Below are 19242 nucleotides of genomic sequence, written 5' to 3' on the forward strand. Positions count from 1 at the left end.
GCACCCATGGTTTTTGCTATCACCTGTTTAATCAACTGCTGCCCCAGGTTCCTGTCCTTTAACCATGGTGCAGACTAGCGCGTGAAGCCCCAAGGGGTGCAGTTCCACAGTGCTCTCCCAAAAGACTATCAGAAGCCCTCCACAGCTGTTTAGCGCCGATGAAGCAGCTCGCAAACATCTCCTTTAGCAGCAATGTCCTTTGTTCCTTTTCCATCAAGTGCTACCTCACTTTCTAAGCAAACATCTTTCCAGCTCCCCCTCCTCTCCACTGCCTTTCAAGCAGTCGCTCAAGTCCTGCGCAGTTGTACGCAGAGACTCAGTCACCTCCCCACACTCAGGTGCATCCGTGCAAGGTCTTCACCATTACTCTTCTTCATGGGGTTTCTCTCTCCCCAACAACGTTCAGCTTTTATGGCTGCGCACTTTGGCTAATCTCTTGAAGCCGTAATTTCTCTTCTTATTTGAATTTCCTCATTATTTCCACTATACTCTGGTCTTGCTTTTGCTGTTGAAATCTGATCAAATACTGTTCGAGTACCTGAAAAACTGTTTCTTACGGCAACGAATTCACCAGCAACAGGTATAGAGGCAGCCAAGTGTAATGTGCAATGAGGTACCAAAGCACAGGCTCTGCCCCTCGGCCAGTTCCAGCCCGGGATGGTGTGGGGCCCAAGAAGCCTACGGGTGTGGAGAAAGCGATGCCAAGGCTACGCCAGCGCGTCCAACAAACAGAGCCGGGCTTGAAATGGAGTGGGGAAGTACACACCACCCAATGCACCCGGGTTTGTCTTCGTATGCAAGTTCAACTTACAGTTAGTTTCATTTATTTAGCGCCGAAGAGCGCACCTTCCCGGCCCGGCCTTGCTCCCCCATCACGGCCGCCACAGAAAACGGCCGTTTGTGATGACGGCGGCGGCGGCGGGCAGCAGTAACCGCGAAGTTACCCACGCAGGAGCACGGCCAGAAAAGGCGATTCTTTATAAACCACCATTACAGAAGTCAAGAAAAGCCGCCCCACGCCCACGCCCACGCCCACGCCTCCTCCCGCGCCCTCCGCGGCGGTGCCAAGCCCGCACCCCCCACCCCCGGCGGCCGCATAGCCCAGCCCGGCCCGGCCCGGCCGTTAACGGGCCGCCCGCCCTGCTCCCGCCGGGCCGGAGGGGGCGCTCTCTTGTGGCCGCGGGCCCCACCCCTCCGCCCCCGACGTCGGCGTACTACGGCGGCCACGCCCAGGCAGGCTGCAGAAGACGGAAGCGGGCAGTTGCGGCCATGGCGGCGGCGGGCACGGGGCAGCAGTGGGTGTTGGTGGAGATGGTGCAGGCCTTCTACGAGGTGCGGTCTGGGGCCGCGCGGGCCCGGGGCGCTGTTCCGCCGCCGGGGTTGAGCGGGTGGGTGTGGCGAAGGGCTCCCACCGCTCGCCCCGAGGCGGACACCCCCCCCCCCCGGCCCCCCGTGGCTGCTGGAGCTTGGGTGACGGGCGTGAGGTTGCCCCGTCCCTGGGCCGCTGGCTTCGGGTGCGGGGAGCGGGAAGGTAGAGCCGGGCCTGCCGCCGGGGCCGGTAACCGGCCAGCCTCGCTGGGTGGCGGCTGGCGGGGCGGTGCTGGGCCCGGCCCTGCCCGCCGTGGATCGGGATCCGGCTGCGGATCGGTGCCGCCCGTGCGAGGCTGCCCTCGCAGAGCGGTGCGCGGGTGTAGGCGCGCGAAAACTAGGTGCACGCGCGTATGTTTTTCCCCGTTTCCGTTGATAAGGCTACGTTTAAGGTGTGTGCCGGAGCATTAACCCTTGATAAGCGTCACAGTGTTCTTTGAGTGTAAGGTCGGGGTTTGTAACTTAGAAACGTTGTTTACAAAGGAAGGCACAACTTTTGGGTGTTTATGCTTGCGTTCTCTCCGGGAGGGGATCATCGTGGCATGCTTGTATCCAGGCTTTGTTTCGTGATATTAAAAAGGATGTCCTGACGATAGGCGGTGTTCTTGTATCGACAGCCTGTTTCCCTCCCTTCCTTTGGCAAAGGTTGGTAACTTTTTAAGGATTTGTGCTAGGGTTTGCGGTACAGATGTAGAAGCGCTTAGCTACTCAGGCTGATGGCACAGTCTTGTATGCTGAATTTGGAGCAATTGTGGGCACTGAAAAGCACAGGGAAGTAGCTTGTGTGGACCTCTATTGCTACTACACTATGTGTTCTTTAGATGTTACGGTGTACGTATGTATTCTTAATAGGTTTGGTGAACTGAAAAGTACTCTGCAACTGATAAATTCATTATTTGTGGTTTGATATGCTGTAGGACTCCTTATTGGTTTTAAAAACTCGTGTTCGATTTTGTTTAGTTTCTGGATGTGTGGTGCGTTCCACTTCCTTTGTTGGCAGGTCAGATCCCAGTAGAAAACGTTTATGTGTGGGAGGGAGCTCTTCCGCCGAGTTGAAAAGCGAGTGCACTAGAGTGTGTGCACATTGAGTCTTTTAAAAATAGTAGGCATCCACAGTGTAGACAGGAGCCTTTCTGAAATGGAATAACTAAACCCATCATTAAAACTAGGTGTCAAATGCTGATGCCATAACTCCACATCTATTTTAAATGAGCTGTGCTGCCAGAGGAAGCTGACTTTCCTCCCTCCAAGCACCCAAAGAGGCTAACTGTGACTTGGTTCAACGCTCTGTTTTGGTTTGCTGTATATATTCCTAAATATTGTGTCCACTCAAGAAGGTCAATGACACAGGGGCAAAACTGCTTCTGGTGATTGTGTTGGGTTATACCTGCTCAAAGTGCCTGTGAAACTAACAAAAATGGGCTATGAGAACAGGATTAGGTTTCTTTGTAAATAGTAGTAGCTGTCACTGCTGGTGGACCGTAAGCTGTAAGAATGTAGGGTTGAAGTGGGTGTGTATAGATGACACAGACCTTCAAGCTCTCGGGAGGCTTCTGCTTGTTGCAAAAGCTTTCTGCCTTCACAGATCCTGATGCAACCCATACAGCTTACCTGCCTTTACTCGCAATATTCAATTTATGTGCATGTGTGGAACTGAAAACACTTATCAGTTTAGAGTGTGTCTTGTTTATTAACAACAGAATAAATCCATTCAAATGCAAGTTAACAGCTACAAGTAGTAGTTGCAAAGCAATCCACTTTGATATAATTTTTACTGATTTAGAAATACACATCAGCTGATGATCAGCTTTGTTTTTTTTCTGAGCGTACTAGTAGAGACAGAACTGTTGTGTAGTGTCGCACTGATTCAAATAGAATTCTGTGTAGACTTATTTTTGTGCTTTTATTTTCAGGCTCCTGCTTACCATCTCATTTTGGAAGGAATTCTAATTCTGTGGATAATCAGACTTCTTTTCTCCAAGACATACAAGCTTCAAGAGCGATCTGATCTAACATCTAAGGTATGGTGGAAAAATATTTTTCTTTAGAGAAACAGTTTATAGCTATTGATATATTTGGCTGTTGAACCACTGCTGCATCACAAATCATGCTGGTTTTTCTTAGTATTTCAAAGGGTAAGCTTACTTTGGGCTAAGAAACTGCTCATTGCTTAAACACTTCAGTTGGTGCTTTTAAAGTAGCTCTGTGTTTGAGAGTCTGAGAAATATAAAAGAACTGATGTGACCGTGACTGCTAAGCTATGAAAAGCTGGGATTAGCTCTACTCAATGGATGGCTTCGTTTTTAAAAACGGAAGCTATACTAAAAAAAAACACCAAACAAAACGAACTGTAAGAATGTAGCAAGTAGGAAAATGATCAGTCCGTACATGTGGTATCTGTGCTAAGTGGGTTCCAGAAAACTTTGTAGTTTAGCAGCAGTTTTCTTCTTTTGCAATGTAGTTCGCTCAAATTAAAAAAAAAAAAAAAGGTGTAATTGTGAAGACTGGAATTTCTCCCTGACTTCTGGCTGGAGACTATCAGGAATGAGTAGAGTTTGTTTTGGAGGTGTCCCTGGACTAGTTTGTCTGAGACGTGGTCTGTAATTGGGCTTGCTGCGTAATGTCAGTGGATGCCATTGGATATATTCAAAGGATGATTGAATGCACTCTCTGAACGTGAAAATAGTGAGGTGAACAAGGATGCAGGAATTTTTCTCAGTTAAAGATGAACTGTAGCAATGTATTTTAATGAGACAACCAGCTTGTATATGTGAGGGGTTGATCTGAATGACCTGAAGTCCCGTATAGCAAACAGGCTTAGTTTGCTAGAGCTTCAGGGGAATGGTACCCTTTATGAATGGGATAAAACACTGGAATTTGCTCATGGTACTGAGAAAGGTTTGTGAAACAGATTTATGGGTGTGTCACCTTGTCATTCCCATATATACCATGCAGTTGCATGCTTTCTGATCTTGTTCTCGCTAAGGATACCTATTAAGTGTATAGGATCAGTGAGCTCAGTGTAATGCATCAGTGAACAGGATGCAGGGACTATAGGCGCAAAGCTGTAAATGCGAGCAAATCTGCAGGCAGTGTCCTCTTTTGGGGAGTACTTACTAAACAAGCTTAGAGCATTCTAGGGTACACTTTAGCAGGTGTTTATTGGAGGCATTTAACATTGGAGTCAAGAAGTGAGCTGAGCGGGAATCAAGAAATGCCAGTTCAGTTTTGTGCTTGGAAGGGTTTGAATTGATCCTGGGATTTTTTAAGTTTGCCACTTTTGATAAGAATACAGAGGAGGAGTGAATGCAAAAGGAAGTCCAGTGTGGTGAAGCGTTGAATGTTCAGATCATCTATGAAGACATGCTGCAGCTTTAAAGTAGCCCCTGATTGTCCATTCAGAAACTATGATAGGTCATTTAGTAGAGTTTTTATGCATCAGATGGTTTTGATCTGTGGTATTTTGGAGGATAACTTTTTTTCTTTTGAAAGATTCATTCCCTCTGCAGTAGATGGTGGGAAAAGGCTCTTTGCTACTGTTGCATAACTGGTGACCTGAAAAAGCTGAAAACTATCTCTTCCTTACAGACTAAGGATTACACTCAGATATTTCTATGTGCATCTTGAATGTTATCATCCAATTGCAGGTCACCTCCTTTGTTCACTGACAGACCATTTTGCTGAAGCTGAGGTGTTTAAGAAAGTGCTCAGACAAATCTGGAACAGTGGTATGCGGGGAAGAAGATTGTTCTGTATCTTCTTAACTGGGGGCAATGAGCAATTGGGAGATTGCAGTGTAGCTGGTCTGCTGCAGCTCAGTGGAAGCAGGCATTTAGAAGGGGGTTGAAAGGGGGAAAAACATTTGGAAGTGGCTCATGCTTAATAACAATCCTGCTTTTGCAGGATGACAATAGTAAAGTTCACTGGTGGGACAGCAGTAGCAGGCTCTTTGAAGAACAGAAGCATGCAAATACGTTATTGCTGTGATACAATGAGATTTATACAAACTTTATTGAGCTTGAGGGGTGGATCCAATGTGAATACTAGCAAAAAAGTCCAAAGTGATCAAGAATTGCATTGTATAGATACTGGATACATTGATTCACAGTTGCAAGGCACAGAAGAAAAAAATTTGAGAGTGCTAAGAGCTGTCTTACAGCAAAGGCTTTGACTTGAGATGTTGAAGACATCCACCACTCTAGCTCTTTATTAGCTGGATCTTGATGGCAAAAAGAATAGTATGGGAAAGTGCTCTTTGGTCTGATGGTATGTTCAGGTTGGCTGATGATGAAGGAGATTTAAGTTAGTCTAGTTGATTTTACCACTGACCCCTGAAGATGGAAGCAGTGTTTTCCATAGGAAGAACTGTATTTGGAAGGGAATGTCTTGTCTACAGATAGTTTATTGAAAGTAAGCATAAATACAACGGTGAAATGGAAGTGTGAATAAGTCTTCTACAGTTGAAGGACTTAAGCAGACTGATACATCAGAGGTGTGGAGTGATTCCATCTCTTTTTCTACAATGTAGGTAATTGCTATGAAAAGAGCTCATTTATTTTGTGTAGGGGAATAGCTGTGGGGGAAAGAAAACCCACCTTAATCTTCACTAAAAATCCACAGATAGTTGACACTGGTCCGTGTTGTGGGTTAACCCCAGTAGGCAGTAAGCACCACACAGCTCCTCGCTCACCTTCTCCCCCACCCCCAGTGGGACAGGGAAAGAGGAAACGAAGAGTAAAAGCAAGAATACTTGTAGGTGAAGATAAAATTGTTTAATAAGCAAAGAAGAAGTGGAAGAAGAGAGAAACAAGACAAGCGATGCGAAGGCAATCACTCACCACAGCCAGCCAGTTCCAGAGCAAAAGATGACTAACTTTCCTGAACCCCCTCTTTTCCTTTTTACTGCTGAGTGTGACATTATATGGTATGGAATATCTGTTTGGTTACTTCGGGTCACCTGTCTGGTTGTCTCCCTTCCCAACCTCTTATGCACCCCCCAATCTATTCACTGTGGGGGCAGAGTGAGATACAGAAGGCCTGAACACTGTGCGAACACTGTCCAGCACGAGCTACAACATTAGTGTGTTATCAGCATTGTTTTGGTCACAGATCTAAAACAGAGCGCTATACCAGCTGCTATGAAGAAAGTTAACACCATCCCAGCCAGACGCAGTACAGTCTGTTTCGTACAATGTGGGACCCCACACAGCCAGGCTTCTGTCTGTGTGTTGAGCTGTGTGTAGTAACATGCCCGCTGTTCAGCGAGGAGACTGCTGATTTGCCTTCTGATTTGTTCTAGTTTGATTCATGCTGTGGTGTCCAGCCTTTACCACACCAGAAAGAAATACTGGGTTGCTCAGGTACAGGCACTGGAGATAGGCTTGCTCAGGTGGTAGAGCTTAGGCTACCTTTATGTCAGCTGCTCATATAATGTTACTTGGAGTTTCTTTGTGAATTATTGTTGGGGATGCTGCCAGAGGAGAGCTGGCTCTGCATAATAAATATTACTGAAGAATACCACTATTGGACAGCCATCACAATGTGATCTGTCAGGACCAGTCTGTTCTGGGGAACCAGAGGTAGGTGATATATTATGCAACCTAGTGCACTTAGGAGTCACACTTCTAAACCAGTGAAGAAATCCACCCTGAAGGTGGCTTCTGGGTTTAGTCAAATGTGTGGCAAGAGTACTACGAAATCCAGTGCAGGAATCATCTTTCAACTGTCTGTCTGTCATCCTTTAATAACAGTGTTTGTAGGTATTCCTATTGGTTCTGTTCCAAAGTAATGAGATCTCCCAAATCATTAACTAAAAAGGTGGAGTACTGCTCTGTGACTGTAAATTCCTGACAGTTTGGGATTTTGGGAAGTACAAATAAGTGTGGCCAGACAGGGTGCTGGACATATAGATTCTTAGGGGCTTTTCACCCCAAATAAAGTCTATAGAAAAGCAGCAAAGTGCCACTAAGGACTGAAGTGGGCTGTGGGAGGTTGAATGGCATCATTTAGCTACAAGCTCACTCTCCAGCCTTGCCCTCCAGATGTATGTGTCTTTCACTCTGCAAAAAATGATACTGAGCTTTTCTCTCAAAATCTCTGAAGTCCTACTAGGAGCCATGTCTTACCATTTGTGGATGGGAGGAATAGTTGTTTTCTTTCGTTTTAGAATTTTCAGTGCAGTAGTAGCATGGGAACAGTTTTATTAGAGTAATATTAGTCAGGAGGCTGGAAAGTTCCTGTCAGAGACAAATGTTTAATGCATGGCTGAGAAATACTGTAGACCGCAAGAACGCTTTCTTGCAGGAATAGTATTCAGAGATTGATCAGATGTTGCTCTCCAGGGAAGAGCAGATGAAGTCTGTTCTTGTAAAGGTTTTCAGTCATTTCGAGCCAAGACTCCCTATGTAGTTAAAGATTCTCCTAAATATTAGCATAGTTTGAAAGAGAGAAATTTCTAACTAGTATGCCCATTGTTTGTGCCAATTTATGCCATGCTGATATATGATTCTATAAATACCGTGAAATTAAAGACCTGTTATTTGAGGACCAGCAAATAAAAAAATATTATTCATCTTTGGATATCGACACAGACGTGTGTATGACACTGTTTCAAAACACTAGTGCTAGCTAGGAACTGTCTTCATGAACATAATTGCTACCTTTTCTTAAAAACAAGGGTCAGCAAGGCAGCTTCTTAAAAACACTTGGGTTGGATGTGTTTACACACAAGTATTTCTCTTACCCAAGGCATCTGGCATTTAGAAACTAAAAACCACAACCAACAATATACAACCACCCAAACCCATTTTATTTATATATATATATGTGTGTGTGTGTGTGTATTTAGATAAATATATTTTAAATATTTATATATATGCACAAATGTATAATAGGTGTGTATATTATAATTTATAAAATATACCTATAAACATTTTATATCTTATATTTTCATGTGTATTGTATATTAGTCATAAAAATAAAATACATAAATTCTATATTGATATTTATATTTTATTTAACATTTATGTCTATATAAATTAAAAGGAATTATAAAAGGTAAAGATGAAGAGCTGAGAGATGAGTTCACTTACATGACAGCCTGAGAGAGTGGAAATTGAAAGTTTTGAGTTCATTCTTTTCAAGTGGATATTTTCAGTACAGTGAACTGAGGAGAAATAAGCAAATCAACTATTGAGGGTGTTACATTGTGAATTAAAATATGTTTTCTCTATATGTTTCAAAATTTACATTTTTATTCCTGATACTGGTCTGAAATTTGGTGCCTATTTAGAGGGTAGAAGATAAGTGCTGTTCTGAATGTGGGGTAGCTGTATGGAAAGCCTGCTTCTACTCTGTATTTTTGGTCAGAGGGAGATGGTCATGTTTACCCTGAAAAGTCAGCAGGACAGGACGGTGTACTGAGATATTTGGTGAATGGTAGGAGGAAGGGGTATGGACTGTCCCATCTGCATCGCAGATGGCCATTTTAGGTTGAGATTGGTACTCATTTTAATCACCAATATCTCCAATCCCCCACCATAATAAAGGAACTTCTATCACAGAAGCTTTCGGTAGACTACTGCATGTGCTAAGTACATGTGGAAACAGAAGACATAAGACGTGAAGATGCAATTGTTTGTTGCTTACATTCCTATGCCCATCAAAAAGCAAAACGCCTTGTGAGGAGAATGAGGAGAATGAATGTGAGCTAGAATTAGTGAAATGGTGTTGTCTGAAATGAGGATTAGTCTCCTCATGTAAATTTTATTTTGTGCTAATAAAAAAAATCAGGATATCACCACATCTCATCTGTGGCTTGTCACCTATGCTGTTAGTTTCTGTGCTGCGAACATTTCAAAGGGAAGAATGGAAACTTCTTACAACTTAGTATGAATGGGAGAGAGAAGTAGTAATTAGGAATTACTCATTATCTTTATGTTCACAAATCTCAACTGCAATTGTACTATGCTAATTTATTGTAGTTACAGTGTCCTTCTATCAATACTTTTTCCTTTCTGCTAGACTCCACAACAAAAAGATTTTAATTGAATCTGTGTATCAGTTGCTAAGCTGCTTGGTGATATTTTGTACCTTTAGTTCAAAAAAATCAGACTTGCACAGCTTTAATTCTGCCCTCTTTGAAGAAGAGGTATGTTATGTTGCCTGCTCTGCCTTTGAACTATGTTGTATAAAAGCTGTTCATGTTATTTGTGTTCAGGTCTTAAACAGAAGAAACGCCATGCTTCCTAAGTCTTTCCCCTTTAGGCATTTGATGTCATCTAATGCTTTCTTATTTATCCTTCCATAACCGACAGGCTGCACCACTTCTCACCTGATTTATTCTGCTTTCTAATTAAAACAAAAAACAACGACCAAACCAAAAAACCCCCTGACCCTGTGCTCTAAAATGAAAATGAGACTGTTGATGCAAGCTACACTGTACATCAGGGATTTGGGGCCTTTCGACACCAACTGTTGTAGGAGCAGAGTGAAAGCTGCATAAGCATGCATCCTGCTTTCTGATTTTCAGAAGTTTTTTTTGAACTCTTGTGAAAAGGTGTAAGATACTACTGGGCAAGTGTAACTCCGGATATGGTTTCCCAGTAGCATCAGCCAGTCTAGGTTAGGACTAGTTTGTTGTAGGATCTAGTTTAGCTATACATCCATCCTGCTTTTGCTGAGTTAGTTTTCGTCTGGATCGTTTTTCTGGACAAGGTTATTGTCTGGTTGCCTATGCCAACACAAGGAACAGGAATGTATTTGTGGCTGGGAGAGGACTGTACTGTAGCCACTGCTGGCTTGCAGTGCTGTGGGTCAGCACACTTAGTGTTAATTTATGTCTTTGGTACTTTTTTTTCAAATAGCGGTATGGTGTAGAGATGCACACTGGTACCGGTTCTGAGATGAGGATGGAATTGCCACTCTCTGTCTTGGATCAATGGAGCTTAGCATACAAGGTTATGGTTGTGGTTCCACTCTGAGATTAACCTGAATTTGGCTACTACTTTTCCACCATTTTGGTACTGTGTTGCATGTTAACCTTTATGGGGTGTATCATCTGGTAATCTTCTGCCATAGGGTTCTTGAGGTATTTGCTGAGTCATGTCAAACATGAGGTTTGATAATAGAATGCAGTAATAAGTAGTACTCAATAGTAATATTATTGTTCTGTTCTCTGGTGCTCCGTTATCTGTTTGGATTTTTTTAGTTGAAGCATTCAAATCTGCTATTTGACATGCTATGAGTGGCTCTCGTACAGGGTAAATTAATAAACTCCCCTACTTTAATGCTTTCCTTAATATGTGGAACAGCATTTCAATGCATACACAACTGCGTGCAAGGCTCCAGCTGGGATCTGTCCTATGGTGGCTAAAGAAACTAAGCACATTTTCTAACGTAAGTGTAGCCACTTCAAAATATTGAATATATTCAATTCTGTTGCACGTATTAATGGCATTTTATTTCCTTTAAAATATATGCCCTGTGGGTTAAATTTCAGTAAGAAATCTAACATGAGAAAGTTAAATAAAAAGGTATTTAAAGAACATCTGCAATATATTAGAAACAGAAGTGACTATGCTCACATAAAAAGGATCTTTTCTGAATTACAAGGCTATTGAAATTTCCATTTGTGTTTTGAGATAGACCTTTGTGGAACTCCTGGGATATTAATTAGTACTCTGGAAATACCTAGAAACAAAGTTATTCATTGGCTTAGTAAAAGGAAAGTGATGAAAATGCAGGAGGCATATGTTGCATGTAGTTTTTCCTTTTGATTGTTTCATATTTTAATTTGCTTTTGTACTTTGTACTTTGAAGGCTTTGAAAAGTGTATTTGGAAAAAATAAAATTGGAAAAAGATATTGCTGTGGTGTTTTCAAAAATCGATTGCAGAGTTTATACTTTGGTATTGAAATAAGTAGCCTTAAATATTCTGCTACTTTTTGAAATAATAAAGAAATAAAAACCCATTGTAATCATACTATTCAAAGTTAGTGTGTTAAATTTGTTATTAGGTGTATCTTGCTGTACTAGTAAATAATCCTCTGGGAGAGTTCTGCCTTTGTGATATGAAGGATGATTTTGGTGATTTGCCTGAATGGTTGCTAATTGATGTGGATCTAGTCTAATGCACCTGTTATGCTGGTCCACTGCATGTCCTTTGGAAAATGATCTAACTGAGGATCTCCAAATAGTTTAAAGCACTTTGAAAATGAATGTGCATTCAGTATTCCTCCATGGTTAGGTGGGAGATACATGGTTTAGTAGTTGTTACCATTTCTTGAGCATTTGGCAGGTTTTCTCCATTGTGTCCTGCTCACATATGTGTTACTTTCAGAAGTATTTTAATGCCCCAGTTGTTTAAACAGCGCTGTTGAAGACTTGAGAATGTAAAGTGGAGCAATTTATATTCAATTATTGTGTAATTTGTATTCAATTACAAAAACTGTAGAGGAGGACTTGCATAATTAATAGATTGAATGAAACAGTATTGACTAAAATTTGGTATGGACACCAGGTTAGTATCTCTTCTCTTGATTACCGTATCATGAGATCTTTAATGCACAGGCACAACTGGCTATCTTTCTTTACATCTCTTCCCCTTTGAAGAATTTAGAGCCCCTCAATTGAACATACTGAGGTAATACCAATTCTAAGTGTCTAAGAAAGGTGACTCATGTTAGCATACCTAATTTCTCATACAACTATTACCAACTGTTTATTAGCACATAATGTCTTTTTTTAATGGAAATCCTTTTTGAGCAGTGTTTCTTTTCTCCTGCTCAGGAAAAAGAAGAGTTGATTGAAGAATGGCAGCCAGAGCCTCTTGTACCTCCTGTACCAAAAGATCACCCAGCTCTCAACTACAACGTCGTTTCGGGGTAAATGTAATGAAAATAAATTCTGTTTTTTATTTCAACTCAAATACTTGATGTCCATGTTTTTAAGTGTATTTCTTACTAAGCATTTCCATATCCTTAAAAACTTTCATAAATGAATTGCATTTTTAGATAGCAGGACTGAATTTGCCACCGAAGAGATGGTCTTGTTTTTGCAACATTATCAAGACTATCTTATTAAGAGAATCTTTCTTACATTAAACATTGTTATTAATTTTTTTGTTTTAATATTGGGGGTGGAGGGAGAGACAGTTCATCTTTGCCTTCATTGTAGGTCTGTATTGTTTGGTAGTAATTTGTTTTATTTTTTTTTGTATACATAGACTTAGACCTCCAAAGGTGGTTACCACCTTCTGTGTAGGGGTTTTGGGGAAACTGTCATCACAAATCACTTCAAAATAAACTGATTTTGTGGCTAGCCACTTGGCACTTCATGAAAAGTTGTTCCTCTTTGGACAATTAGAAGTAGAGATGCTTGATGGCAAAGTTGTTTTGTGAGGAAATTATGGCTCAGCATTACTTTCTTATGTGTTACGAGGCTTTTAAAATGAGTGCTGACTTAGGCAAGAGTCACAGTATTTCAGAAATTGCTTTGAAATTTCTTTCAGAAGCTTCAGATTTGTTCATTTCAGTAACTTTTACAATATAAGCATTCTTAATATCCTTCTAGTGACACTAATACTTTAAAATAATTTAGTGACAGAGCACAATTATTTGCTGTCATAGGGAGCTCCATTTTGATGGTTCTGCCACCATGGAAAAGTCTGCCTTAGAAAAGGGATGCCTATTTTAATCAACTGTGATGTTGATTAAAATCCTTCTGTTACTGTTCAGAATTTCGAAACAAGCAGTACTGTGGAGTTAAAGGAATTGTTGGAAGTTTCAAAAAAATCTGAACAAATATATCTTTTGGATTGATTCAAAAAATGTTTAAATTATTTAGAGCTTTCCAGTGCTTACAGCTAGGGAATGTATTGTGACAGAATGTTAATGTGTTGTGGCTATTAAACTTCACAGTGGCTATGGGGAAAACTTGGCATTTGTCTTGCCAACTAACTACCTTCCTGTAAGTTGCTCAACAGCTATGAGATTGTAACTTGGGGTATAAACTTAAACCACATTGCAGAATTAATACAGAAATGAAAGTGTCTGCATCCTAATTCCAGTTCAAGAGCATTTCTATCCCCTTTTTAATTAGTATTTTAGGGGGACCCTATTGATACTAATGAGGTAGTCTTCTTTCAGTGATTTTCATGTGTTAATGTCTACCATAAATGGTGATTTACATAAATCTTAATTATCTTGGTATGTGGTGGTTGAATATTGCACATTTGCAGTAATGTGTAGATAGGGTTTATATAGGCTCATAACCACTTAGGAAGTATTAAATATTTCAGTAAAAATTTTCACTCACTGTGTGGGGGAGGCAGACTTCCTCCTCCCTCAATATGCAAGGCAGTTTGTGCCTTACGTTAGTATGCTCCTTTCTGCTGAACATTTGCATAATTCCAGTAACATTGCCAAATGATAAGCAAAGCCAATAATGCAGAGACTTGTCCATACAAAGGAAGTGACCAATCTTGAATGAGCAGTGAAGAAGTTGCCCATGATGGCTCAGTCACAGTCCAGAAATTAGTTAGTTCTTGTGGTAGCCTTTCTGTGAACTAATCTATGCAAGATAGCTTAGTTGTACAACATCTCATTCTGAAAATGTAAACCTATTTCCTAAAACAATATGTCTACAAAATTCTCATGCTGATTCTCACTTTGCTTTAAAATAAAAAGGCACTAATGATCTGGCTTTTAACTCTATCATCTTCTGTGACTGATTTTTCAATAAATGCAGCACTTATCTCTTAAGTGAGAGCTCCAAGTACAGATGGAGTGCTTTCAGTCACTAAAAGACACAATTCTGAAGGCCTTGCAAGTTCTTTGAATATAGCTTGAAATTCTGTTTTTATTTAGTTTCAGCTGGATCACTCAGTATCTCATAACTGTTGTCCCTAACCATAATACCTAACAAACTGTGTTATACTAGGGGAAGGGAGACACATGAAACTATACAGAAATAAATGTTTCACTGTTTTCCTTTTGCAAAGACTTGTTTTTGACATTGCAAAGAAGGTTTTATGGTACTGTTAGCATCTGTGTTTTGGATATAATTATTCACTGGAATAAGTTTTTCCATGAGTGTTTTTTGCCTAACCATGAGTGTTCCTTTAGAAGTCTGGGTAAAATCCTGATAGCAAAGTGTGGCCATATTTTCATGAGGGCTGTAATTTTGTTCGGGGCAAGTTGTTGGTGAACATAATTGTATTTTCTAGGTTTGAGAGGTGGAGCTGTGAGGGCAAATTGTTGTAAATTTACCAGGTTTGATAGTATGCTGGGAATATACTGAACCATGTGTTAGTGCCAAAACGTATAGGTCTGCTCTTGTGAATATCTGCGAACCTAAGTAGTTGTTTCAGTCAGTAGGACTTCCAACATTTGGTACAGCTCACTGATGAGCAAGACAGGGGATCAGATCCAGGTATGGCAGTGAGTTCCCCAAGACAGTTTGCAGCACATTTGTATAATGCTAGTACTATGCAGAAGATGCACTGCAGTAATGCAGGACTGCTCCTTTGTGGAGTCTGGTTCAGCTTGTGTCAGTGTAGTGTCATGAAATGACAGTGATGAAGATGCGTGACACATGCACTGTGTTAGTAGAAAGCTTTCCAAAACTGTTTTGTAAGCTTTGCAATTGCTTGGTTGAAGCAACATGTGCTTAATTTTTATTGACAGATATAAACCAAAATCAAGCAGTTTTTTAAGTGAGGTTCAGGCAGTTCAGTGTTTTCCTTAACTTGTAGTCAATAGCTTGGACTTAAAGTTTATTTGCTTTGCACACCTATTGTACCCATTGAAATATTGTCAGCAACCAGATTTTTAGCAGCTGTGCACAGGCATTTGACATTTGAGCAGCCCTGTTTAATTTTGATTGTGAAAATTGCTCAGTGCTAGTTTCCACATGGGAAAAGCTTGTTGAAACTATTGTGTTTGAGGCATAGTATAGGATCTCAACTGTAATATTTGACAATGCATACAGAAATGGGCAGACATAAGGTTTTGTATTTGGCTTAGCTTTGAGACTTCTCAACACCCTGAGTCATTAATTGAAACTTTTGATTCTGTAGTATTGAAGTGTATAACTGCCAAAACAGGATTCCTTTTAGAATACAGCACACAGATGCGATGCTTGTGTTTAAAGCGTTAATAGCTATTTTTATCTTCAATTTTTTAATAACTTTATCTAAATCATAATTTTTTAGGGCAGAAAATTTCTCTGCCCTTTGCTTCATATATATTGTGCTCTTGTTCTTTTGTTAATATTGGGTGTTTTTATACTTTCTGTGTTTCCTGACTACATGAGTTATTCAAACTGTTATGGACTAAACAGAATTGGAAACTTGAGATGACAGATAATACAATACTTTTTTGTCTGCTTACAGCTAGTACTTATGTTTTGGGAACCCTATTCAGTACAAGATTGGTATTGTGGGTTTGCTTTATGACAAAAACATCGGGTTTAAATTCATTTTTATCGCAGAACTAAGTAGCAGTGAAATTTCCTTTTTATTTATAGTATTCCTGATTTCAAATAGATATCAGTTTGCTTTTAAAGGAGAAGCTTGATTAATCTCTTCAGCAATCACCTTTGTATGAATTAAGTTTTCAACAAGGAATCATTAAACTAAATATCTCAGGAAGGTATTTACAGTTCCTTTGGTAAACTGCAGGAATACAGTTTTTGCTGAGTATGGTAGTGTATTTGTGATTTTACACTGAACTTAAATATTGATTGGCAGCTGCAAAAGAAGGGGACAGAAGGAATCTTGAAAAAGCTTTTTACTATTGAGAAACAAAACTCCTGTACTGTTTGACTGTTTATGAAAATGGCAACTGTTCATTCACAACAATAGGTCTGATTTTTTTTTTTCAGTCCTCCCACCCATATAATCACTGTTAATGGCAAGGAGTGTATAAACTTTGCATCATTTAACTTCCTTGGACTTTTGGATAATGAAAAGGTTAAGGTGAGTTCTTCCAGTTATTGTATTTGTGTGATTGTTCCTCTTTTACTTTGTGTGTTGTCTTGAAATTAAGAATGACTTCAGAAAGCACAAACTTTGTCAAGGAAGTATACTTCTAAAGCAGCAAGGAAGATTATAAACCTTGTAATTGTGTGCTATTTAAGTTTGTCTTTTTACTGAAGTTTATTCTAGTGTATTTACTGTGTACTAGCTGATTATCAAGTTAGATTAGTATCTAATGTCCTTAGTCATGAGAATACAATGAATGATGCTTAAAAACTTGTCTAAAATAGTTTTGATGTGAAATTAATTCATGGAATTCAGTATGTTATTATACTTTCTGTATAGCAGGTCATGTTACATGATGCATGAACTGGCCTGTGTACATTGGTATAAACTTGTCAATGTGAAGTGTATAGAGGAGTTAGAGATCTAGTGTAGGAATAAATATTTCATGTAATTCCTTTCTGTTAAAGAGTGCAGCCCAGGCATCTCTGAAGAAATACGGTGTTGGCACTTGTGGACCTAGAGGATTCTATGGTACTTTTGGTGAGTAACTTTCTTTGATCTGCTTTTAAAGGTGTTCAGACTGGTTTGGTAAGTGAGCTAAAATATTCCTATATATAAGCAGCAAATTATTTCCATCACTGTAAAGAATGGTTACCCTCTAACACCCTTTTTAGTGTAATTGTTAAGTATTGGTAGCATTTGTTGTTCATAGCTTGTTTCTTATTAATTTTACATGTTTTATTACTCTTTCTAATGCTGGTCTTGGAGGAGAGTTGCGAAGTTAAATATAATCTGTTTTAGTTCTTGTCACTATAGTGGAAAGAGAAAATAAACATATTAGAATTTAATCATGCATGGCAAATTTAAGTGTAAATTAATAATACATTTTAAGTAGACCACAAGAGGGCAGTCTGATTTCTATGATAAAGATTCTTAGTGACGTTTATCTAATGCTGCAGTCAGAATGAAGTTTTCTTTCACTGATAACTTTAATGTTGTAGTTAAAGAGATTTTATGACACGAGCAGGTGTTACTAAGGGTTTTTTCATTCTTTTTAAGAAGTAGTAAGTTAAATATCAGCCTCTGGAAACAGTGCTTTACAGGCATTGGTATTTTGAAGTAGTGCATGGAAACCAAAGAGTAATACATGAATAGCTGCACAGTTGCAAGCTGAAACCATTGACTCATCTTCTTGTGAACTTTCTGGTCTCTTCCCAGAGGTGATGGAATTCACAGCGTGTTTGTACTCAAATGATTTCATAGAGTTGGCTTCCTGTAGCCTTGACTTGAAGTCAAGACTGGAACTTTTCTCAATTAATCAAGCTAGTCCTTTAAGTGATCAGCCAGGTGCTGTATCTATTTCGATTTGTTTGAAGTCTATATATCAGAATGAAGTTGAGTCTTTGATATCAATCTTATAGATTGTTCATTAGCCTAGAACCATAATTAATTTCTGACAAAGGTGATGGTAGCCCATTGATTAGTAGAGAGCGTTTAGAAAGCTAGATTCCCTCACTGATCACTGGTCAGCAGTGATCTGTTGGAATTCATAAAGGCTTTTTTTTTCTTTTTTTTTTTTGTTTTTTTTTTTCCCAAAACACTGAAAAGCTCAAAGAAACTTGTGGAATAATGCCTCCTGCCTTTGGAGTCCAGGCTGATTTTAGGTTTTGTGAAATCTTTCACTTTGCTTCTTTCTACTAATTATTCAAAACAGACTGGTTCAAAGTTGATTTTCTCTGGTAAGTGAGAGATTCTTTGTGTTATTTCTTGCCGTCTTTGGAGGTCTAATCCTAAGATCCAAACTGTATAGCTTTTGCATTTAGTTTGGTTGCTGTTCATTGGCTTCTGAATTTTTTGGGTAAATGCTTCATTTCACAAAGCAGGGTATATAATCTGTGGTGTTGCTGCATGACACCACTAGTGAAGAAATTATGTTATACTCATCTGTTTGAGATATCATCTTTTACAGATAAAGTAACTGAGAACTGGTTTAAAATTTGAGACAAGCAGCTGCTGTTGTTGTTGGATCCCAGACTGCCTTCCCATTTCCCCTTGACTTTAAACATCTGAGTATTGCAGAATTATGAATCTCTGATAAGAAACACTCCTTACATCAGTAATGTTGTATGCCTCAAACTTTCAACACAATTTTTCATGTGCTATGACTTTGGTAGATGAGTCATGTTGTGTCCAGAACTATGTGATTTCCTCTTACTTAACTATATAGGATTTAACTGATGTTTGTCATTTTTTGTCACTCAGAGTTATCCCTTCTTAGGGGCTGATGTTTCCTATCAATATTAGAGATCTCTTTATTTCTAAATGTAGATATCATGTTATAATTTATTTTGAATGGAGACTTGATTCTTCATATCTCCGCCTGCTTGAAGGGATTTGCTAGATTTGGTGAGTCCCTATTAAGACATTTTTGCTTTGTGCTGTATCCCTGAAGACTGCATCCATGCCTTTATCCTATGATAAGCTTGAAATTCTAGTATATTCACGCATAACTGAATCTTGATGGTTATTTTCTCCATAATGACAGCCGAGGGGTGTATCACTTTTTGGTGGTGGTGGTGGGTTTAAGGCTATTGTTGATTGCCTAACAGCCACAATTTCAGTACTACTGTGAAGATCAGGACTAGCTACCTGATAAAATATTTAAAAGATGATGTGGGATTTGGTCTCAGTTCTGCTTTTCACTTGCATGCGAGCACATGCTGGGCACTAAACTGGCACTTCATAGCAGTTGTTGACAGTAATAGCTTTATTAAGGTTTCATAATTATGTAGAAAGCTGTTCCAATCATATCTTCCTCTGTGCAAATGTGCTCTAGGTAGTGTTCACAGCTTTCACTGAAGCTAGGCTAATCCAAGTGATGTAAGCAGACT

At 39.8% G+C, this 19242-nt stretch overlaps 1 protein-coding gene across 5 annotated transcripts in view; it reads left to right on the forward strand.

Moving 5' to 3' along the window:
* Nucleotides 1-1223: 1223 nt before the first annotated feature.
* SPTLC1 (serine palmitoyltransferase long chain base subunit 1) overlaps nt 1224-19242 on the forward strand; it is a 58997-nt gene continuing 40978 nt past the window's right edge. For all 5 annotated transcript variants that reach the window (XR_008233442.1, XR_008233441.1, XR_008233443.1 and 2 more), the window contains exons 1-5: nt 1224-1332; nt 3282-3389; nt 12157-12251; nt 16252-16345; nt 16819-16891. Coding sequence is in view for 2 of the 5 variants with exons in the window: in XM_052776485.1 (XP_052632445.1) it covers nt 1270-1332; nt 3282-3389; nt 12157-12251; nt 16252-16345; nt 16819-16891 (433 nt within the window). In the remaining 3 variants the exon portion in view is untranslated. The remainder of the gene's footprint in view (nt 1333-3281; nt 3390-12156; nt 12252-16251; nt 16346-16818; nt 16892-19242) is intronic.

The sequence above is a fragment of the Harpia harpyja genome, chromosome Z (assembly GCF_026419915.1).
Source record: "Harpia harpyja isolate bHarHar1 chromosome Z, bHarHar1 primary haplotype, whole genome shotgun sequence".
Lineage (NCBI taxonomy): Eukaryota > Metazoa > Chordata > Aves > Accipitriformes > Accipitridae > Harpia > Harpia harpyja.